The 23,748-nt window shown below is 32.4% G+C and overlaps 3 protein-coding genes across 3 annotated transcripts; 1 reads left to right on the top strand and 2 right to left on the bottom strand.

Annotated features, from left to right (window-relative positions):
• Positions 1-3,587: 3,587 nt before the first annotated feature.
• On the top strand, positions 3,588-7,470 carry LOC110733274 (brassinosteroid-related acyltransferase 1-like). The gene is made up of 3 exons (XM_021913289.1): positions 3,588-4,475; positions 5,516-5,980; positions 6,587-7,470. Exons 1-3 carry the CDS (start codon positions 4,062-4,064, stop codon positions 7,091-7,093), a joined length of 1,386 nt encoding a protein of 461 aa, XP_021768981.1. The 5' UTR covers positions 3,588-4,061; the 3' UTR covers positions 7,094-7,470.
• Positions 7,471-8,012: 542 nt separating this feature from the next.
• On the bottom strand, positions 8,013-12,719 carry LOC110733653 (two-component response regulator ARR12-like). The gene is made up of 6 exons (XM_021913730.1): positions 12,220-12,719; positions 11,305-11,457; positions 10,186-10,575; positions 9,670-9,746; positions 8,557-9,579; positions 8,013-8,279 (listed from the first exon to the last, which is right to left on the bottom strand). Exons 1-5 carry the CDS (start codon positions 12,347-12,349, stop codon positions 8,578-8,580), a joined length of 1,752 nt encoding a protein of 583 aa, XP_021769422.1. The 5' UTR covers positions 12,350-12,719; the 3' UTR covers positions 8,013-8,279; positions 8,557-8,577.
• Positions 12,720-14,970: 2,251 nt separating this feature from the next.
• LOC110733736 lies at positions 14,971-15,789 on the bottom strand. The gene has a single exon (XM_021913822.1). The coding sequence runs from the start codon at positions 15,787-15,789 to the stop codon at positions 14,971-14,973; it is 819 nt and encodes a 272-aa protein (XP_021769514.1).
• Between the last annotated feature and the right edge of the window lie 7,959 nt (positions 15,790-23,748).

Genomic DNA, 23,748 nt, shown 5'->3' with positions numbered 1-23,748 from the left:
TCCTACATATCTTGTAGTTGAATCTTGTGTGTGGCTAATAGAAGTTATAACACTTGTATGTACAATATTTCTTCACTCTATAATTTTTGAATTATTGAACTTATTTGAAATGGCAATTTAACTAGATTAAGATTGCTAGGCACTTTATTTAACAAAGTACCGGTTTTATATTTGAGTTTTTATGTTGTATGTATGTTTATATTATGACTTTGTTTATTTAAAACACATGTTATTACGTTTCTTTGTCAAATAATCATGAAATTCAATGAAAAATATTTGTTAATAGATCATGAAGTTCAATATTTGATCAATATATTGACACATATGTGACATATGAGATAGCTAAAACTATGTGGATGTCAAATGAACTTATTGATACTTATGACTACTATACTAGTACAACTTTTAGGATCCTAACAATTTTAGTTAGCCCAAAATGCAAACTTATCAACTAAGCTACTACGTATTTGTATTAGTTTAAACTTTGTAATACAATATCAACACAACAACTACTGGACGGGTCTATATACTCGACAGCATATGTACACTCAACACAGTGACCAATTTATTACAATCTATGATTGAATTCACACACCATAAGATAATATGGGAAATGTACAATATAACAATACAATAGGAGAAGATAGAGATGAACTTGGTATGTTCAACCTAATATAATCTATTAAAAAAGAGAGAAGAAAGTGAGAAAAAAAGCAAGAAAGGTAAAAAAAAAAAAAAAGTGTAAAGCTAATCGTGGGATGACTGGAAAAACGGCAAAGTGCTGGGAAAGTGGAAACCAAAGAAAGACAAGTTGAGCTTCAAAAACACGCATGCTTTTAACTCAAACAGCAACTCTCTTTGACAACCTGTTTTTCCAACAAATCACTCGCTTAACTTTGCTGCTTCAATTTCCCACCTCTCTTTTTTCCCCTATTAACAAACATCCCCTTATTTTATTACTCATTAGTACTATAATTATACTAATTAATCTTTTATTTCTTTAGGACTTGATATATACAACTATATGTTTTTTCGTTTGTGTTAGTTTTTAGTGGTACAATGTGTGTACAAAAATCATGTTTGTACGACCAGACAGAATCCCTGACTTTTTAATCAAAAACTAACTAACCCAACCTTCTTCACTAAAGTATAAAAAGGTATTTTTATTTTTCCTTCATATCATCTTATATTCATACATCATGCTACCTCCCCCTCACTCCCAAGGGGCTTTGTTCCCAACCTGGCCGGGTTGACATGTGCGAGGTTGCAATATGATAAGACGTCTTTTTCCGTACTTATAATATGAGATTATGTTAAGAACTAATACTTGAATTATTATGATATATAGAGTAATAATTGATTTGTAATATTTTATATATATATATATATATATATATATATATATATATATATATATATATATATATATATATATATATATATATATATATATATATATATATATATATTTTAAAAAGAGCACTAATTGTGTTATATTGGCGTAGGAAAAAATATTTATTAGTGAATTTCATATACAATTTTTACTATATATAATGACTAATATAATATTTTTGAACAAGTATTCAAAAAGGACTAGTATAGTCGCGCGACTGTCGTTGATTATGAATCAGGTTAAAATTAAGGTTGTACACAAGTATTGAGATGTCCTATATTGTTGTGGGAAAGAGTAGGGATATTAATAAATTTAGAAGGTTGAAGAGCTCTCTACCCCTCATTATCAATTGATTTTTTGATGAAATTTCATGTGATCTTGTACGAAATCTAAACCCCCATTTTGGAATCTTTAATTACTCTTATAATTCATTATGTCTTAGTAAAATTATTAATTAATTAGTATCATTAAACCTTAATTGCCTATTGTCTTGGCTTGCCTTAGGGCTAAGACAAAGCCAGAAAAGGCAAGGCAACACAAGGCAAAGACAAGGTAACAAGGCCAAGGCAAGACAAGAGAAGGAACTCTAAAAGTGACGTAAAGGCATAAATGAGATGGTTTTGAGCACCGAGTAGGACTCCCAAGAACCTTTGGAAAGCCCAAGAAACACCTGGAAACATAATCTTACTTGGCCTAAAATCGTTCTTTGAAGCTAAAGTTAAAGGCTATAATACACGAAATCGGACAAATATCGGAGGTTTTGGGGTTTGGTGTCAAAAACTCACCGAATTGTAAGGAACACATCTCGAGATAGATTATATAGTGTTATTTAGGACCGTATACAACCACTAGTCGATCACATAAAGGCCCATGATGGCCTTTAACTAATGAAAGGAGGTGTATACAAAAAAGTCATATTGACTGTTTAGAAGCAAAATGGCTAGTTCCAACCACTCAGATAGCCTCCGGAGGTCTTGAAGGGTCCAAGGGAGACACCTCAAGGTCTTTCATTTTTAGTTCTAAAAAAGTCAAAAAAATGTCCAAAATGAAGCCTATAATTCATGATTTTAGACCAAATTTAGAGGTTTTGAGACTCGACGTCGAAATTCTGGAGATTGTAAGGGATGCTTTCCAGGGTCATATAATATTGTTTGGAGCCACTTATGGATCATGTTGAGATTTAATATTGTACAAGAGTACTAGATGTCAAACTATACATTACATTGTTATTGGAAAAGGGAAGAGATATTAACCATTTAGAAGGTTGAAGAGCTCTCCTTCCCCATTTTCAATTGAATTTTTGATGGAATCTCCTTTGATCTTGTAAGAATTATAATCTTCACTTTGAAATGTGTACTTTCTCTAATTCATCACGACTAATTAGAAAATTACTGATTCATTAGCCTCATAAACCTTAGTTGTATAAGTTATATATGTATTCGTCACGTCATTATCACATTATTGTCTTAAACTCTAACTAACACCAACATGTTTTAATTTACATGCATATGTATACATTATACATCATATTAGTTTTAAATTCTCAACTTCTATGAAACAACAAACAATTGTATAATCAAACATTGAATATCGTCTGTATTATTATGTGGAATGTGACCATCAATACTGGACAAAGAGAGTACACGTTCATTGTTCATTGGAAAAATTAAACCTGGTGAACGACAAGTTGATAGGTAACAAAGATTTTTCGACCAAAGACAATGAAAAGATAACAAGAAAATTCTTGGAGAGCACCTGTACGTATGCTACCAGAATTTCTTGGGTACTTGAAAACATTACAAACAAAGCTCGCTGTAACTAGAATCAATACACTTTTTACAACACCTTTGTCTCTCTTCATTATTTTGCTACTTTTCTGCCTTAACAACTGCATTTGTTTCCCATTATTAACAGCTTAATTAACTTATTAATTAGTTATAAAAATAAACCTTGGACAACCACAACATTTCATCTTTTATTTATTAAATTTCATTCAGGTAGGTTCATGAATATAAGTTTTGCACCTCAACTTTATACATTATTATTATTATTATTATTATTATTATTATTATTATTATTATTATTATTATTATTATTATTATTCCTGAAATATATATACTTCATTTTTATAAGTTAGTGTACAACTATTTTTAGAAAATTATAACAACTACTTAGCATATGGACGAACCGGCCACCTTTTAACCGTGCATATCTTTGTCTCTGTCAATTATTTTCAAAATATAAAAATAATAAACAGTGGGAACCAGACAATAAATAATATGTAAGTCAAATAATAATTATATAAATTTAAACTTTCATGTCATATACACAAATATATGTACAGTACCATGCAAATTCAATGGATTTTTTGCAAGTTAAGGTTTTTTTTTGTTTTTTTTTTTAAGGGCATACACCATTCTAATTATTTAATTTATTAATAAGATAGATTATTAAACAAAACCCATTATTAATAGAGACAAAGGTCGGCTGCTAGGAATCTACTTAGCTTCCGTAGCTACATATTATTATCTTCATTCTACATTTCTCCTTATATATGTTCATAAACCCTCATTCATCTATGTCTCATTAAAACCAAATTATTCATTTTTACTCTATTATATACTATTACACTAATTAAATTTATAAAGCTTTATTTAGCAAAAAAATCATGGCTAGTGTATTTGTAACAAAAAAGGTAAATGTATATCCAAAAAGCATGCAAGCTACCAAAGTTATGAAGCTTTCAAATTTAGATAGGCAATGTCCTACACTTATGTACTTGGTGTTTTTCTATAATCCTTCTCATCATAATCATAATAATAGTAATGATTATGTGTTTAGTAGCTTGAAATTGGGTTTAGAGGAGACGTTGTCGCTATGGTACCCGGCAGCCGGGAGATTAAGCAAAAACCCTAATAATGGGAATAAGCTTGATCTTTGGTGCAACAATGGCGGTGCAATTATGGTTGAAGCTGTTACACAAACTAGGGTTTCGGAGCTCGGTAATCTTTCTCAATATAATGACTTTTTTGAGAATTTGGTTTATAAGCCTACTTCTGATATGCCCCTTCTTGTTGCTCAGGTAATTTACTCTAATTTGGTATATTTTACCTCTTTACTAGAATATTTACATTTTAATTTCTGTATATTATTGCAAATTCGCTATAATTTATGTTACGTATAACATAAATTAAGTCTTGAATTGCTTTAACTCTAATAAAATTTCATTTTGTTACAAATAATGTATAAAAAGATGAAAGTCATAATAAAGGTTTTGTGATTTGTAAGTTTATAGTTAAACTTTATGTGTACCATGAAGCTTAGGTTATATGATCTGATTAATGTTGTAAAACAAACACTTCAGCTTTTAATTTTATATATAAAAGCTGTTGCACTTCTTTCACTCTTGTTGATTTGTTTTCTTGTTTGTTCATACCCAAAGAAGAAAATTAAAATACTCCTTAATTTATTCAAAAAGATATTCCTACATATAAATTTTTATTATGAATATAGTTTATGACTCACTATTATTGCAAGTGTAGTATTTATTTTTATATATTCTATAAAATTAGATTCCTCCAAACATAATCTTATGAATTATTTGAAATCTTTTTGTAATTAACTTTGAGTTTTTGGAATTTTATTTTAAGTAGCTTTTTCGGTCTAAATCGTAGAAGTGAATTTGTAAGATAGCTACTAGGATTGTTATTTTATGATGCTCATAACTCCCTTAGAAATATCAAGTGAATCATGTACTAACGAATTCTGAACTATTAATACCCATGAGTTTAGTTGCCAATAGTAAATTATATGAAGTATAATACTACTTCAATGATACTCTCTGGGATCAAACTATTGATCTAGTCCATACTCAAAACAACTTTTAATTATTACCTCTATTTCATATTATTTGCAATAAAGGAAGATTTAATGTCTCACAAATAATACCTCTTATATGTACATGTGTAGCCATGTAGGTATTCTGGGATTTCCCAATATAATATAATTGATCAACTAGGAGTTCCTCGATCGATTTAGTGTATATATGTTGTAATAAGTATATATATTGGCATATTGCATTGTTTGTAACCATACATGTTACTTGCTTGATTAATAATGCAGGTGACAAAATTTGGATGTGGAGGCTACTCAATTGGGGTAGGAACAAGTCATGCACTTTTCGACGGTCAAGCAACCTTCAATTTTTTATCAGCTTGGGCGTCCAATACTCAAGCTACCAAGCTTGGAATTAAGGCATTTGATTGGCATAAACCAGTGCATGACCGAGAAATATTGTTACACCTCAAATCCAACTCTAACAAAAACAATAGTCCAGAAGCTGCATTAACAAAAGTCGCGGCTATTCAACATTTGTACCAATTGATCACCCAAGCAGCTCCTAGTGGTGGCATGCTTATGAACCCTCAATTGTTTGTACCATCTTCTATTAAAGATGATTGTCTTCTTACAACCTTTCACTTCACCTCGTCGATGATTGATACCTTGAAGAGGAGAACTTATGGCCTTAATAGCTACTCTTCATCGTCGTGTTCATCTTTTGAGATTGTCACTGCACACCTATGGAAGGTAAGTATTCTGAGCTCGTCTGAACAATCAATAATTGGGTTTTATATATGATATAATGTTGTTCATGTTAAGTTCAAAATGAACACAAACGTACCGTATTGGCGTCTAGTTATTAATATTAAGTGTGTTTGAATGAATATTTGGTTATCATAAGCATGGAAATCATCTAATAGGCAATTGACTTAACTTTTTTTACATTTATATCTAAATCGTGTTGCAATTGAATTGGTACATGGAATGAGCTAGTACGGTAGTACAAGTTGCTACCTACTTTAAACTAGCTTTAATTTAAGTCTAAAGGTGTATCAGTGTATCATGTACCACATATCATTCACACATGTTAGGTCATGGTTTGAGGGATGATTGAACAAAGCTGCATCATTAAAAATATGATTTATGGTGGAAGAAGCTTCAATTTACCGTACCATTGCCTAATGGTTTCATTTAAATTGTAAAGGTTCTAGTGAATGTTATATCTGTTTATAGTATGATTATTTATTGCTAATAAGAATAATTTACGTTCATTATAATTTCACAACATTTACATATATAATCTTATATTATGAGTAGCATGTATGATCAATGAACTAATATACAATACTGCAGGCAAGAACAAAAGCATTAGGGCTAAGAAGAGAAAGAATGGTATGTCTCCAATTTGCAGTAGACACAAGGACAAGACTCACACCCCAACTCTCCCAAGGCTTCAGTGGCAATGCTTATGTTCTAGCCTCCGTCGCCCTCACAGCCGGCGAACTTGAGCTCGCAAGCTACGAAACCCTTGTCAACAAGATCAAAATGGCCAAGAACTCCGTCGACAATGATTACGTTAGCACGTATCTCGAGGTACTCGAGGGGTCCGGGGACGCCCTCCCATCCCTAAGGGAGCTCACCATGGTCTCAGATTGGACTAGAATGCCATTTCACAAGGTTAATTTCATGCACTCTTTTGCAAATTCAGCTGTTTCTGCATGCCCTTTAACTCCTCCTGTCCCACAAGTTGCATATTTCATGCAAAGTCCTAAGGAAGACAAAGGTATTGATGTGAGGATTGGATTAAACTCACAAATCCTTACTACATTTTCTCACTATTTCCTTAACAATATTTCTTAACACCCACAATTTATTTTATTTTGGTTTGTTCCTTTAATTTTATTATCTTTTGTTATATATTTCTCTCAAAATATATTACAATAGCTACAACTTTATTGTAGCCGTCGAAAGAAAAAAAAATTACACTAATTATTAATTAATCTTATGTATTGTTGTAATGACAACAAATGTATTGTAATTTGTAACCATTGTAAAATCTTCCGTGGAATAGATGTTATCGGCTAAAATTAAATGTGGCACCGTATGGATGGGTGATGAAGAAGGTTGTAAATTATAGCCCTAGATAATTTGGCTTCTTTCATGCTTATGTAAGGTAACATTAGCAAATATTTACCCTGAAATTAAATGTTTGTGTACTCTGGCATTATGATTATTAATCAAATTGATGGATCATTGCATTGTTGAAAGATAAATCTGACAAAGATGTCTTAAACATACGAGGTAATAGTACAAAAAAATTATTGTCTTTATTATTGTTTCAAGTAGATAAATAAATATCTTGTTCAGAGATGGGATATCATTTGATTGCATCTTCATGTCAGAGGAGTAATAATGGGATATATACTACCTCATCCAATCTCATAGATGCCTGGATACCATGAAATCTGGACATTTCGAGTCTGACAAAATAAATATCAAATTATAATCATAAATATAAAAATGGAAATCATTAAATGTTTAGCATTAAGGCAGGCGTGAATAACAGTAAGGATGTAAATGTGTGTTCTATTCACTTGAAATTCAATTTGTTGTCACTTGAATTTGGATAGCGTTTATTAAAACGTGTTTGAACATCTTGGCCATCGTGTGAACTTATTTGCCTTGAAAAAAACTTCATAGGTGGTATGTCGAGCTTGTACATATAACGTCAAGAAAGTCTAGATGGAAGCAAATTTCAGATATGTTCGAAAAAGGGCAATTCATGTGAAAAGAACGAAACCTTAAATTAGAGAATGGGGCATGGTAAGCATCTGAGTACCAACTAACCATAACATTTATTTAGAACAGCAACTACTTAGCCTAAAACAAAGGTAGCAAATGTATCATAAAACTACAAATAAAGGAGATTTCCCAAATTGGGCTGTGCTTCTCCAGTTTACCTTCTACCATTAAACAAGCCTTCCACTAACTAGGAATACATATCAGATTCAAATTCCCCATTCCTCGACGTTTTCACATCTTGTTCCTGAAACAGAAACGGCAAATTAGTTGAAAACAAAAACCAGCATTGCTCAAAACATGGTGACATACAAACTACAAGTGAATTTTTAGGCATGCTTTCACAAAGGTATGATTTCCTATCCTGCTGTGAAAGGTCTTTTAACTAAGTATGATGAAAAGGGGGAACATAGAACTGACTTCAGTTGCTTCAGACCCCACAGTGAAGTAACAAGGTTTACAGGATAATTATCAGCACATTGGATTCAATAATTAAGGGTGTAAACCTAGTTCAAGAAGTATACCTGCACAAAGAAAACGAAAGATCATACAGGCTTAAACATCGCGGTCACAACATCTTCCAAGGACCCGGCACCATTACCAGCATTATAATTTCCCAGAGGCCTCCCTCCTTGTTCCATGAACTGCCCTTGCTTTGTTTTTCTTGTCATGTCAACTGCTGAATTTTGGAGCATCTGGTCATGCTGGGGGTGGGGGGCTAAGCAATCAAACCCTGGTTGTCCCATCATATCATATCCCGTATCTCTACTCCTGCTGCTTGGATTGTATACACTGTGAGTGCCAGTCACTGAAGGATTTGCCGAGCCATCCAAAAAATCTACATCCCATACTTGCTTGGCCACATGACTCGTGTTCTGCATCATATTCTCACCCATCATGTTCGAGTTCTGCAACCGGCTTTGGATAGAGATATTTGGTGAAAAATCATGCACCCTATTGTCCATGGGATTCATAGAATTTGGCTGTGATTGGACAGCTGCAGGCCAACTGCTACTACATCTATTATGATCCAGCAAGTTAGGGGCAGAATTCATGTTCACCCCAAAACTGTCAAGACTTTGTGTCTCTTGAGAGGAACGGCCTTGCATCGTCAATAAACTGTTAGGAAGGCTGAGAATTGAATTGCTTGAGCCACTTAAGATGGTATTATTTTTGTGGAGTTGATCAAATTCCAATGATGTCGGCATCCCTTGAAGTACATTGCCAGTATGATCCCCGGCAAACAAGTTGGGGTATAATTTGGAGTCAGTGATGGAAGAAGTTGGATTTTGGGGCTGGCTCAACTGAACGAGTCCAGAAGGAGGGAGCCCGTGAAGGCCGCCCATCCCAGCTGGAGTGTTCAATCTTCCCAAGACTCCAGGGGGCGGGATGGGTCTCAGAGAGTTGTTATGAAATTGTGGACTCGCATTGAAGCCATGAAAATTCACAGCGTTCATTCTGAGATAATCAGGCCCTCCTAACGCGGCAGCCATGTTAGCTTGCTGATTAGCCACTGCGCTGATTCTTTTCAAATACAATCGATATTTCTGGGAAACATAAAAACAGAAGGAAAATTCTAAGTTTGTGAAATGGTGTTTTTCTACAATAATAAAAACACTGAGTTTGCAGAAATTTACTTGGAGATGACTGGCCACATTTTCTCTAGTAAGCTTATCAACATTCATTAACTCCAGAATTTTCTTAGGTACAGCTTCTGCATTTCAAAAAGAAAACATTATCAGCATTTAAGATCAGAAAATCTCAAATCTCGAGTACAAAGTACAATAGCTAGCTACCAGTGATAACAATAATGATGAAATTAAATTGTACAAGAACAATCTTGCACTACTCTCTGAAGTCTAAACCCCTTCAAAGCTCTTGGATCAGAAATGAGCATTACAATCATCATTATAAGTTGAATTTCATATTAATAGCAAAACTTGGTGATAATGTATCCTCGGCACCTCATGATGCTTTCTATGTAGCTTGATGGTTGATACTATAATGTAAATTGAGGTACATATTAGGATCATACTTAAAGAATTTGGGCCGAATATCATATACCTTTATAGATATATATAGAATGCCCATATTAAGGAAACTATAGAATCATCATAAATTCTGCAAGAAGAGGAGAATAAGAGAGAACATACTCTCAAGACCAAGCTGGTTGACAGCAGCAACAAACTTGCGATGCAGCTCCACAGACCAGACAACACGGGGTTTCTTCTGAGCAGAAGGGTCTTCATTTTCATTATCATCCTCATCATCGTCTTCATCATCATCCGCATTTTGGTCCTTCCTCTTTCTACAAAATTTTGCATCTTGATCAGAGTTTGGACCTCCAGTTCCATTATCTCCACCGGAATTCTTGTCCAGGCTGTTAGAGCTGTTTCGGTCCTTAGGATCAAACTTCTTTCTCCTGACTACATGCTGCCAGATATTCTTCAGCTCCTCCAACCTCACGGGCTTTAGCAAGTAATCACAAGCTCCATGTGTAATCCCTTTCATTACCAGCTTGGGATCACCATTAGCAGACAGCACTGTAAACATAAGTTTTCCCATTTTAGCACTTAAACTTGTGCTATAGTAATAAGACTAATAACCCACAAAAACGGACAATCACTCTAAATTAGACCTGTTAGAAGTTGATCCCCCATTACATACACCGAGCCTGCCCCAAATATTCCGGGGCTTAAACAAGATTTTCTTACACAAAACCCACTGAAAACTCTATGTTCAAAGTTAATATTTACATTTTTATTAACCCACCTCATAACTAAGTGTTCACTATAATTTTGCTTAAACTGTCTTACTGATAGTTGTCTCCTTTTAATTATTTCTCCAACAATCCAATATTCTATTTACGTGAGAGTATGTTTAAAGATGACAAATTTTCTAGGCATCCCTAAATAGCACTATGACTTTATTACAAGCGAAGAGAGCATTCCACAATTAATACACAAAAGATTATCCAAATCAACCCGCCTCATAACTAACCAATTTGATAAGTCTTTAAAAGTAATCATCAAATTGAAGTGAGGTGAATGTAACCAAGCAAATTTAGCCTACAATCAAGTCCTTAATTTATTTCATAAACAGATATCATTCTGGAAATACACCCAATCAATGCAGATATTCTACATTATTGTATAATAATGAAATAAATCAAATTGATTTCTACAATTATACATATTTCTATAAGTAGAAGATACACATAATATGATTTAAAAGGAAATGAAATCAACAATAAAATGATTTTCATAGCTTACTTATAACAGGCAGGTCCATCTCAAGCCCAACAAGCTCAAGCAACTTAAATCCATCCATGTCTGGCATATGAACATCGCTAATCACGAGATCGAACATGTTCTTGTTTTCCCTCAGCATCTTCAGAGCCTGAATGGCTTGGCTTGTTGTCGTAACTACAATGTTCAAAACTCTCATACATCAGACCATCATTTACCCAAAAAAAAAAAATTGAATTATGCAGTTGAAACTAATTGACATTGTTACACTTATTTTGCAACAATATTAGCAAATTCCAAATTATTAAGAATATGTCATAGTTAAAAGACAAGTCAGTAATATCCCCTTAAAGTTTGCCAATAGATCTCATTGGTCAAAGCTAATTATTCAGAAAATATGATATGGAATTAAAAATTCAACCCAATTTCACAGATTGCTCATATTACAAACTTTAGTTACTGTAGATTATAAATCAAATTAACCCAAATTGTAGACATTCAATCTGAGGATTTATATTGACAAAAAAAACACAAAGCCACAATCTTTTCAACGCAAATATGAGAATCTATTGCTTGCAAAGAAACTAAAAATCATGCTGAAAATTCACAAATTGCAAAAAAAAAATATATATATATATTATATATATATATATATAGGTATTATCTAAATTATTTTTGAATCATCCAGATGCAAATCAATAACAAACACAGAATAAAACAGGGGGGAAAATCCATTAAAAAAAATAATAATTGCATTTCATTATTAAGAGTAGAAAATTAGAACACTTTCAGAACAATTATTAGTAAACAACACAGAAAATTATTCTAGGGTAAGAAATGAAGTATAAAATTATTACAAACAAATTATGCGAAAAATCCCAGAAAATCATCATAAATCTTCAAACCTAAATAAAAGATGATAAATTTAATAAAACATACCATGATATTGGCATTTTCTCAAGAGAGATTCCAGAAGCCTAAGACAAATAGGGTCATCATCAACAGCCAAAACTCTCATACCCACTGGAAATTGATCAATTGATTCATCTTCCCTTTGTTCAACCGTCATTTTTTTCACCAAATTATCCCCAAAAATTCAACAAGTTCTTATCTTTTTTATGTTTTGGGAGATTTGTGAACTCTGTTTTTCCCCTGTTTTAAAACAGAGCAATACTAAAAGTCTAAATGAGGAGAGAGAAAATAAAAAAAAAAACAAAAAAAAACAGTAAGAATTAGTTAAAGTCACTATCAATGAATTTCAACTGAGAAATTTTTGAGAATTTATTTGCAGAGAGAGAAAGACAGAATAATAGGATGGATGGAAAGAGTTAAAACTTAAAAGGGGGTAAAAAGGAAGACTTTGAATTAGGAATTTAGGTACTCTGCTTCTTTTTTTTTTTAATACTTGTCAATCAATTAATTTAAATAATTAATTGGTTAAATTTTAAATTATGAGAATTAAATGTTAGAAAATTTTATGGAATCTGACTTTAACGTTTAACCATATATGGATGACACTGTGAAAGCTGGATGAAGCATGCAAGCAGTCAGACTTGCTGAAAGTTTTTTTTTTTTTTTTTTTTTTTTTTTTTTTTTTTTTTTTTTTTTTTTTTTAAAAAAAAATAATTACGATTATTTGTTTTATATATATATATATACGGAGTACCAAGTGTAACACATGTAATAACAATCAAGTACTCTCACAAAAAAAAAATACATTTGTATATAAGTATATAATGATTATAATTATAAATATTATATAAATAATCAAAGTCAATTTCAAAAGCAAGAGGCATGGATCATTCATTCATCTCTAGTCTCTCTACCTTCATAAGCAAGTGCTAAGTTAGTACTGGGACTAAATGCACACAAGCATTTATGAGTTGCTAAAACATATTTTAAAATATGTCACAAATAATTACAATATTGTTTAGCATTCCTTATTGCATAAATGTTTGATCTTCTTATGTTGGAGTAGTTGCTAATATACTACGGAGTACTCCACAGTATACTTTTTCAAATTGTTACAGAGGTTTATTAGGGGAATTATGGCTGTTATAATTATTCATCTTATGTATATGAATATTAGGTTTGGAGCCATTTGAAAGACTATCCAAGAAAAGTCAAATCTATTTCTCTAACAAATATTTATTTAGAAAGCTCGATGCCAAAATCTTGTCTTGAGACTTTCGGTTCTAACTCATCACCAATAGCTCGATGCCAAAATCCTGTCTTTAGAAAGCTCCACTTGAAACATTTTGTGTATGAGATCATGATGATTTTTTATTGTAGGACGCTAAATCTTATCTTGAGACTTTCGGCTTCCAAAATTTTATTAGGGGTGCCTAGCTAGCCTCACAACATATAACTCCTCAAAGAACATTTGTATATAACCTCTTCATCGACATAATCTTAATCTTTGACAAAAAAGAATTACATTAAATGCTTATATGCAACCCTTATCATTACCCTTTTTTTATTATTATTATTTGCATTAGTTTGACCGACACATTTGCTGAGACAAAACTTTGACCATTAATATCTTTTATTGTCTATTAGTAAAAATTATAACAAAATTATATTATGAAACTAGACATTATGACTAATCTAATAATATGGAGTATTATATAATAACATTTATTTATTTTTTAAAGGTGAATAATGCAAAAATGAAAGTGATTAAAAAAAAAGAGAGAGTACTATTAATTGCGTGCATATAAAACTAATTTTAACGACTTTCAAATAGGGAGATAGTAAGAGCATTGCCACTAATGGGCATTTTTTTGGTTGCCCGATCTCTCTAACCACTTTCTCACTCCTCCTCCCCATGGGCATTTTCTTGGTCATTTTTTTTCTACACCAATGGTCAAAAATTATAATCCCACCATTCTCTCTCCTATTTTTAACCCTATACCCCACCAATATTTATCTCTCCTACACATCATTAAATTTGTAATTTAGTATTTCTTAATTTTATTGGTAACAAAATTTTGTATTGATTAAATTATTTACGAGTACAATATTAATTATTTTTATTATTAATTTATGCGAAATGTATTTTTTAATAAAATAATAATATTTATTCTTAACTAAATTTTTTTATTGATTAAATTATTTATGAGTACAATATTAATTATTTATATAATTATTTTATGCGAAATTTCATTTTTCATTATTATTAGTACAACATTAACGATAACAAGATTGGAACATAATAATCGTACACCTATCATACAAACCAAATAAATTAACGATTACAAAACTATTTATTCAATTGTACGACCGTATTTTTGCCAAATATGCTCAACTAAATCATCTTTCAAAGAAAAATGGGTTTGGCTATCACGCAGGGTAATTCTTCTTTGAATATACGCGTCAAAATCAACGTTTGGTGGTCGGCCAACGTCAATTTCGAAAGGCTCATTGTTATTCACTGTGGCACTTGTACTCGGACCGGACCTTGCTCTATGAAGTTGAGGGCGATCTTCTTCATAATACCTTCTCAAAACTTCGGCACGAGTGTAATTGTGTCGTTCATCCTCGACAATCATGTTGTGCATAATGATACAAGCTTTCATTATGTCGCTCAAAATGTCTTCGTCGAAAGCAAGTGAGGGTTGTCGTAATATGGCAAACCTAGCCTGTAGAACTCCAAACGCACGTTCAACGTCTTTCCGAGCTGCAGCTTGTTTATCTCTTTCCACTTCCACTGCTATCCTCGGTGTCCCCTTTCGAACGCAGTTGACAATCCTGTCGTTCCTTTAGTGACAATGCCCATCTGAGTTTCGGCCTCCACTTGGGGTCATTCTTTATCATTTCCCAAGCGTGGGGGAAAACAAAATTGTGTGGTGGTTTGGATGATATATTGAACAACTTCGAGGCCTTTTGAATTCGATCAACTTCGTTGAATCCACTTCCAGTTAACGAACCCGCTTCATCATAACAACTTGTCCATAACAGTACATTTGCCGCCATCCTTCTCCAACGGTTCTCCAAAATCTTCGCATTTCTGGGTGGTAGGATTTCTGGCTGCCTAGCTTGAACCATGTCGTACGCCACAGATATTTGTCGCCAAAGTTCAGCTGCTTTCATGCCCGTACCCACTATCGCATTTCCACTATATTTTAAATATAGCCCAATAAGAACTTCATCTTCTGCGACTGACCAAATACGACTAGCTTTAGCGAGTTGTTGGTTGGAACCCACCGGCATTCTTTGAGTCGACGGAGGGTATTGAGGTGTCTCAGGCACATTTTCTTCTTGGCTATCATTGTACTGAGAGTTACTTCCTTGGTAGACAGGAGGTGATTGCTCGTAATCAGTGTTTTCAGTTGGAATTTGTGGAGGTATTTCAAGTTGTGGAGGTATTTGTTGTTGTGGAGGATTTTGCAGAGAGGTGTTGCTCAATCTTTGTAGGAAAAGTTGAAATTGAGGTTGATTCATGAAATTCTCATCTAAATCATTACAATTTTGAGAAAGTATTGAGTAAAAGGGGTTATTGGGATCCATATCTATTTTTATTGATTAATTTCAAAAACTAACACAATAATAACAATAATAATAATAATAACACAAATAAAAATAATAATAATAATAATATTAATAACAAAAATAATAATAACAACAATAATAATATTAATAACAATACTGCTAAGATAATAACAATAATAATTATACTTCCAATAATAATAATAATAATAATAATAATAATAATAATACTAATATTAAAAGGATGACTAATTGAGAGAAAATGTAAATACAACAAATTTATGTGAATTTTGGAAATATGAAAATATAGGCAAAATGGGTCTCTATTTGTAGGGAATTTTTTTTTCTAGCCGTTGGTAATTTTTTTTTTTTAATTTTATAAGCACAAAATACCCGTTACAAAATTGTTACCGTTGCAATAATCAGGAATTTCCTGATTGGTCCAAGTCACCTGACATGACGCGCCTGTCAGGGCTGCAAATAGATTTTTTTTTTGCTTTTCCTTCCCTCAAAACACTGCGTTTTGAGGTCAAGCAACGCACACGCTTCCTCAAAACGCTGCGTTTTGAGGTAAGGTGAGCAAAAAAAAATTTAATTGCAGCTATGCACGTGCGGCCCGATTCTTCTTGGTCAGATTTTAATTTTGCCCAAACTTTGATCAAAAATTGATTTGCCCATGGGCATTTTTAATTTAGACCATTGATGGGGGCTTATTTATTTTTTTTTTTTATTAAACCCCAAAAACTACCCATGGGCATTTTTCTCCCCATTGGTGGCAATGCTCTAATAAACAAAAAGTTACTATTATCATTGATTGGAGATGAAAATAAAGATGGGAGACCTTTAAACCTAAAAATGGCAGTTTGCGTAAGATGAATGTCTTCCAAAATAGTAACGACAGTCGTTTGTTTTGACATCAACAGTTTTGATGCTTCCGACCATACATGTCTTTTTGCTATTCGTTTGCCTTCTAATAATGGGAAATCATAAAATATTATGGGATTTCATTTGCTCCTTTTCATCTTTCATTTATTTTCCTACATACTACATCCTCTACGCAATTTTTTATTTTTCCTTATTTCTCTTTCAATTGGAAGATTGAATTAATTCAAGTTTGGAGTGGTTTCACATCGACTCCTATTTTCTCAATCATTTATCTAAGCTAGGCATTTTGTCTATGCCTCTCTAGTCTAAAATGGGTTTGGTGACAACATTTTAGGTGTTGATTTCCTCTTTGAATTCATTAACATGTAGAAAAATTTATAAGTTGACTATAAATATATTAGACGTAAGGTTCCACAAGATTACTCTGCTATAAATTGCCATTTGGCAAAAACTTAGTGACGTAACGTATTCAATATCCCTTTTATAGTAATGTATTGCACAAGTTAAAAAGGACTTAAATCATGTTTTATTTTATTCGCTTATACATGATGGTTTAAGGTTGAATACTAATATGATTTTTTCTTTAATATTCTTTCTCAATCAACCTTAAGTTGTAATTTTACATTATTTGTTTTATTAGTCTAAACATGTATTTTCCAAAAACAAAAAAAATATATATATAAAAAAAAATTTACTTTGCAGCTTAAGATATTTGGTATTCGGTAAAGAAATAATTAAAAGGTTACTATTCATTTTTTGTATTCATTTTATTATTCTAGCTTAAATAAAGTGTAACTTTATGAAATTAGTTGAATATGACAAGAAAATTATTCATTTTTTAAAAACAAAAATAATTAACAAACACTAATGAAATGGAACTAAAATTAAATTTTCCTCCTACTTCGTACTCGCATGTAACTGTGATGAATGGATGATGATTAAAGTTATGAGCAATAATTGGCACTTGAAACATTTAACATAGCCGAAAAATGTAAGTATAGTAGGCCCACTGGTTTACTAATGTGAGCCCTACAAATTGGAAAACTCGACCTAACATTTTCCACATTGGTTACAGACACAATGAAACCATTAAGGTTAATCATCTATCTTTTCTACTCTATTGTTTTCCAACTCATGCTTAATCTATTACGACTACTCCCTCTATTTTTTTGTTTGCCTCTATTTTACCGGCGTATTTAATCATTAATATGTTTAATAATTAGTATTAATAATAAGTTTAATTAATAATTAATATCAATTATATTGGAACAACTCTAACAAATGTCTACATAGCTATGTTTTATCATATACATACGAGTATACGACATAAACTTTGCTCAATTTGACGTACTTGAATTGTTCAAAGTCAAATTGAGGCATTCATTTTAGATACTACGTATAACTCAGCCTGTATACAAATTAGAACTCTAAGCTAGTAGCATTTAATAACTCCGTTTTAGGGTGAGATGCTATCAGACTGTCGTCAGAAAACAATTAATTTAATAAAAAGCAAATAGAATAAAGTTTAATAATGGTAGTTCAATTACATTAATATATAGTGACTCCTAAATTATTTTAGTGGTTAAGAACGACAGTCGTATGTTGTTTGTGTAAGAAAGAAAAGCTTTTGGCATATTTTTTTTTTTTTAAAAAAAAAAAAACCAAATTAAGGGGAGTTGGCTTTTTAGGAGGGTTGGAGTTTATCCTTTTAAGGGTTTTAAAGGGGTCAGATCACTTCACTTTATTTAGCTGCTTTATGGATAAAGCTTCATGTTTACACCTTTTTTTTTTTTTTTTTTTTATCAATTTAAAGACGCATGTCATTTTGTTTAAGGAAAAGGTTTTTGGTTTTGGATTCATTGCAGTATTAATATTATTTTTGGCCTAAAGTACAAATATTACATGTGATTTATTTGAACTTTGAAGGAGATAATCTCACATTGGATAAAGCTTTGCATGCACATTTAAATTCTTTTCAAATTACTGTTCATAGATATTTTTCACACTATTTTCACAAAAAGCTTTTGACATAAATTTTGTTTAGATGGTGTGTAAATTACTCTACATTTAGTTGCAATAAAGAAGAATTTACGTCTCATAAATAATATTCTTTTGTTGCAGTTTAAAATTAACGGAGGTATAGTAGTAAATCTTTAGTTTATTCAATTATTTGTCATTTTATTCCCACTAACAGAAATGAAAATCAAGGCAAAAGAAAACAAAAACGGACAAAAGGTGATGAAGTGGTTAGAGGTGAAATTTTGGCCTTGTTGTTTGACAACTAGGAGTAGTGGTCGAGGTGAAGTAAATTTGGTACAAGAGGGCGGCCTAGTCAATGAAGCATCTAGGACACCTCAATTAGCTTCTTCTTTTTTTTTTTACATCAGCGTAACACAATTAAAATTACAAGTCTAAACTAAAGCTAATTAAACTAGTCCTGTTGTTGTTGGCCAGTAAAAACCATATCCCTATCAACTTTCAAAATGTTACAGCACCGAAAATTAAGTCCCAGATTTTTTATATTTTTTATATCCTGTAAGATCAAGTAGATACTAATATTATTAATATCAATTAGCTTCAACAACGTAACAAAGCATTATGAATTTCGACAATGGAGACGTTTTGTCTTGACTCTTTCAAGTTGCAACTCCTATTGCTTTCACTTGTTAAATCATTAATTTGGCTACAATTGATGTGGTGTTGCCATGAGTTTTGCAATCAATTATATTGATATGTCTACGATAAGAATACGAAAATATGCCTTACCATACCAAATATAGCAACGTTTGTACTATGGACTGTACACATGCGTATAACGAGCATCATGCAAATGTGTGAATGATCAAATTTGCTCTCTTTATAGTACTCTATAAATATGTATTAAATCCAAGTTTTATGATCATCTTTTTTTTTTTTTTTGGTGTTTAGAGAGCCCATAAGGGTGGGGGTGAGAATTGATCCCAAGACCTCCTAGAATCGAGAGGAAAGCTCTAACCACTTGAGCTATCCCTCCTCTCAGATTTTATGATCATCTAATTAAGTATAATTTTTCACATCTAAATTTATTAAGCTTTGACATTTTTCATGCCTAAAGATTATTAATAATAACTTGGTTTGCAATTTGACCCTTACACCAATAATATAATATGTGTATTATGTTAAATTGAAATCAAATCATAATCAAGTATTATATATAATTTGGCACTTCATTGATGGAGCAACAGCTAAGTAAAGGGAATTGAACATGAAGAAAATATAAGTATTGCCAACTTGGTACACTTTGACATGAAGTTAAGCTGCCAACCTAGGTATCCTACATTGATTAATAAAATTTCAATGATTGATTAAAACTAAATTCTTTACATGAATAGGATAGAATTGCGGAATAATACACCATTATAAGATAATGAAAGAGATTTTTATTCTTGCAAAACAAAAAGAGACAAAGAAAAGGGATTATGAAAGCAACTTTTTTTTTTTCTCGGTTTATTAATTTTGAAAAGCTATGGACCATAACTCTGACCATGAACAAGTAGTTGTGCAAGGAACAAAGGAATATATTTATGGATGACTCTAACAAGATAGTGTGCAGATAAAATATATAAGTACGATTTTGTGTAGACTTTGATGACATGCAATTTTGGAAAAAAGGAAGCTTGCTATTGACTAGCTTACCCAATAATTTATCTCAAATATCCTTTTCTATTTTATATCCTCCCCAAAAATACCTTAGCTTCCTTTAATTCTTTTGGTTTCATTAATCGATCATAGGTCCACTATATGTCCTTTATTTCAATTGTTAGAATATAGAATCAATTCATTTTAAGTGTTAGCGAGAGAATGAATATATAATCCTAATAACTACTTGTGGTAACTAACAACTAAGATGGTTATATTTTAGAGGCGATGCAAGATTTGGACAATGATGAGAGTCGTTTTAGATATTATCCTAAAATAATTAGTCATAACATTAAAAATTTAAAACGAAAGATATGCCTTATGTCTTATATATATAGTTGTCTTAGAGCAGCCGAAAGAGATAAAATACCTAAAGATGGCATTGTGTTGGGTCAACCTATGACGTACATGATATGACCTAACATAACACTTGACACGACATGTTAACAAGTAAGACGAATTGTGCGCCATTTCTTAGATTGAGAAGCATGACACAACCATCATGAAAAGCATGCTATAATAAAATAAAGAATTGACTATTTGAACTTTCAATATGATGCGACTTAGGGCGGCCCTGGGTACTTTATAGACATCTTTATCGGTGTCTTATGGTTTCAAACCTCCTTATATGACCCCATGAGTCATCGATCTAACACATTCAGTTCATTTTTTGAAAAAATAATCTAAAATCGTATATGCCTTTAATTTTGGACAATTTTCCACTTATTTTGACTCGGAAATAAAAATTTCCGATATGCTTACCATGGACCTAATACATCTCGGGAGTCTATTTGGGTGGGTGCAACCATCCAATATGCCTTTAAACGGTCAATTTACCCGTTTGAAACTTGCATTGATTTCGTGAACTCAAGCCTGCCACGAACATTTATACCAACAAATAATGGTCATAAATGGTTCCAAACGGAATTGTATGACCCTAAGATGTATCTCATACGGTTTCAACAATTTTCTCCACCAGGCCCCGAAACCTTAAAAATTCCTCAAAAAACGTGGATAATAGCCTTCAATTTTGGAATTTTTTTGACCATTTTTTTCCCGGAAAAAAAATTGTCGAGATGATTACCATGGTCCCTAATACCCTCTGGAAGTCCAATTGGGTGGGTGGAACCATCCACTTTGCCTTATAACGATCAATTTACCCGTTCAAAACTTACACTATTCGTGTAACGAAGCCTACCACAGACATTTTTGACAACATAAAAATGGTAATATATAATTCCAAATGCATTATATGACCATTACATGTATCCCCTAGGGTCTCAAGACTTTTTGCCACCGGGCTCCAAAACCTTAAAAATTCCTTTAAATGCATGGATAATAGCCTTTAATTTTGAAGTTTTTGACCATTTCTCTCCCGGAAATAAAAATTGTCGAGATGCTTACCATGGTCCCTAATACCCTCCGGGAATCCTATTGGATAGGTGAAGCCATCCAATTTGCCTTAAAACGATCAATTTACTTGTTTTCGAACACTCCTCTTCTATTGACTATAAGTTTTCATGGGGCTTGTACGTAGCCTGGTAATGGTCATACATGGGTCGAAACAATATTATATGACCCCGGGATGCATCCCGAATTGTTCCGTGAAATTCCGACACTGGGTCACGACACCTTCTAAATCACTCCGATTCCGTGTATTATATCCTTCATATTTTGCTTCCGTATAGATGACTCTAACAAGATAGTGTGTGTAGAATGTAGGTAAAATATTTAAGTACGATTTTGTGTAGACTTTGATGACATGCATTTTTTGGAAAAAAGGAAAAAGGAAGCTTGCTATTGACTACTTACCCAATAATTTATCTCAAACATTCTTTTCTATTTTAAATTCTCCCCAAAAATACCTTAGCTTCCTTTAATTCTTTTGGTTTCATTAATCGATCATAGGTATACTATATGTCCTTTATTTCGATCTATTTTTTGGATACAGAATCAATTCGTATTAAGTGTTAGCGAGAGAATGAATATATAATCCTAATAACTACTTGTGGTAACTAAAATCTAAGATGGTTATATTTTAGAGGCGATGCAAGATTTGGATAATGATGAGAGTAATTTTTGATATTAACCGAAAATAATTAGTTATTACATCAAAAATTTAAAACTTAAGATATGTCTTATGTCTTATATATAGTTGTCTTAGAGCAGCTAAAAGGGATGACATACCTAAAGATGGCATTGGGTAGGGTCGATCTGTGACATGACGTGGCCTAACATAACACTTGACACGTCACGTTAACAAGTAAGACGTATTGTGCGCCATTTTTTAGAGAAGCATGACACAACCAACACGAAAAGCATGCTAAAATAAAATAAAGAATTGACTATTTGAACTTTCAATACGATGCAACTTATAAGCAATGAGTCTGATCTATAGATCTAGTGGTAAAGGCAAACATACCTGATACAATCCACTATCATCTTTAATTTAGAACCTTATAAGTCTCACCGATCAGAAACCTTATCCTTTGCCATTTTCAAAACTAACATGAGTAACTCATTAATTAAAGGAAAATTTTTAATTTACCACCCAAAAATGTAACCATTTTCTATCTAACCACCCAAAAAAAAATTTATTTTAAATTACCACCCCATAATTTAATTATTTACTCAGATTACCACCCAATTTGATTTTCAATCGGAATTCTGTCACGTGGGCCCCATTCAACGGCTAAAAATGGCTAATTTTTGCCTCTATTAATTTTCCTTCCCCGATAGTTCCTACAAATCAGTTTGCCTAACTCAATTTGCCATCCCATCTTCAATTTCTCCTCAAATGCGTGGATAATAGCCTTTAATTTTGGAAGTTTTTGACCATTTCTCTCCCGAAAATAAAAATTGTCGAGATGCTTACCATGGTCCCTAATACCCTCCGGGAATCCTATTGGGTAGGTGAAACCATCCAATTTGCCTTAAAACGATCAATTTACTTGTTTTCGAACACACCTCTTGTATTGACTATAAGTTTTCATGGGGCTTGTACATAGCCTGGTAATGGTCATACATGGGTCGAAACAATATTATATGACCCCGGGATGCATCCCGAATTGTTCCGTGAAATTCCGACATCGGGTCACGACACCTTCTAAATCGCTACGATTTCGTGTATTATATCCTTCATATTTTGCTTCCGCATATATTTATGGATGAATATAACAAGATAGTGTGTGTAGATAAAATATTTAAGTACGATTTTGTGTAGATTTTGATGACATGCATTTTTGGAAAAAAGGAAAAACGAAGCTTGCTTATTATCCACGCTTTATGAGTAATTTTGGAGGATTCGGGGTCCGGTGTCAAAAAGTCTTGTGATCCTAGGGGATACATTTCTGGGTGATATAATTTCGTTTGGAAGCATATATGACCATTATATGTTGTCATAAACGTCTGTGGTAG

Source organism: Chenopodium quinoa, unplaced genomic scaffold, assembly GCF_001683475.1.
Source record: "Chenopodium quinoa cultivar QQ74 unplaced genomic scaffold, ASM168347v1, whole genome shotgun sequence".
Taxonomy (NCBI): domain Eukaryota; kingdom Viridiplantae; phylum Streptophyta; class Magnoliopsida; order Caryophyllales; family Amaranthaceae; genus Chenopodium; species Chenopodium quinoa.
Note: the sequence above shows the minus strand (reverse complement) of the source record. Positions and strands in the feature narration are given on the sequence as shown.

What these genes read in the sequence shown, in the direction of transcription:
- LOC110733274 (XM_021913289.1), top strand. Translation starts at nt 4,062, where the DNA reads ATGGCTAGTGTATTTGTAACAAAAAAGGTAAATGTATATCCAAAAAGC. An exon ending in TGCCCCTTCTTGTTGCTCAG is followed by an intron (nt 4,476 to 5,515) that starts GTAATTTACTCT and finishes TTAATAATGCAG; the next exon opens with GTGACAAAATTTGGATGTGG. An exon ending in TCACTGCACACCTATGGAAG is followed by an intron (nt 5,981 to 6,586) that starts GTAAGTATTCTG and finishes ACAATACTGCAG; the next exon opens with GCAAGAACAAAAGCATTAGG.
- LOC110733653 (XM_021913730.1), bottom strand. Translation starts at nt 12,349, where the DNA reads ATGACGGTTGAACAAAGGGAAGATGAATCAATTGATCAATTTCCAGTG. An exon ending in GATGGACCTGCCTGTTATAA is followed by an intron (nt 10,576 to 11,304) that starts GTAAGCTATGAA and finishes TTATGTTTACAG; the next exon opens with TGCTGTCTGCTAATGGTGAT. An exon ending in CAACCAGCTTGGTCTTGAGA is followed by an intron (nt 9,747 to 10,185) that starts GTATGTTCTCTC and finishes TTTGAAATGCAG; the next exon opens with AAGCTGTACCTAAGAAAATT.
- LOC110733736 (XM_021913822.1), bottom strand. Translation starts at nt 15,789, where the DNA reads ATGGATCCCAATAACCCCTTTTACTCAATACTTTCTCAAAATTGTAAT.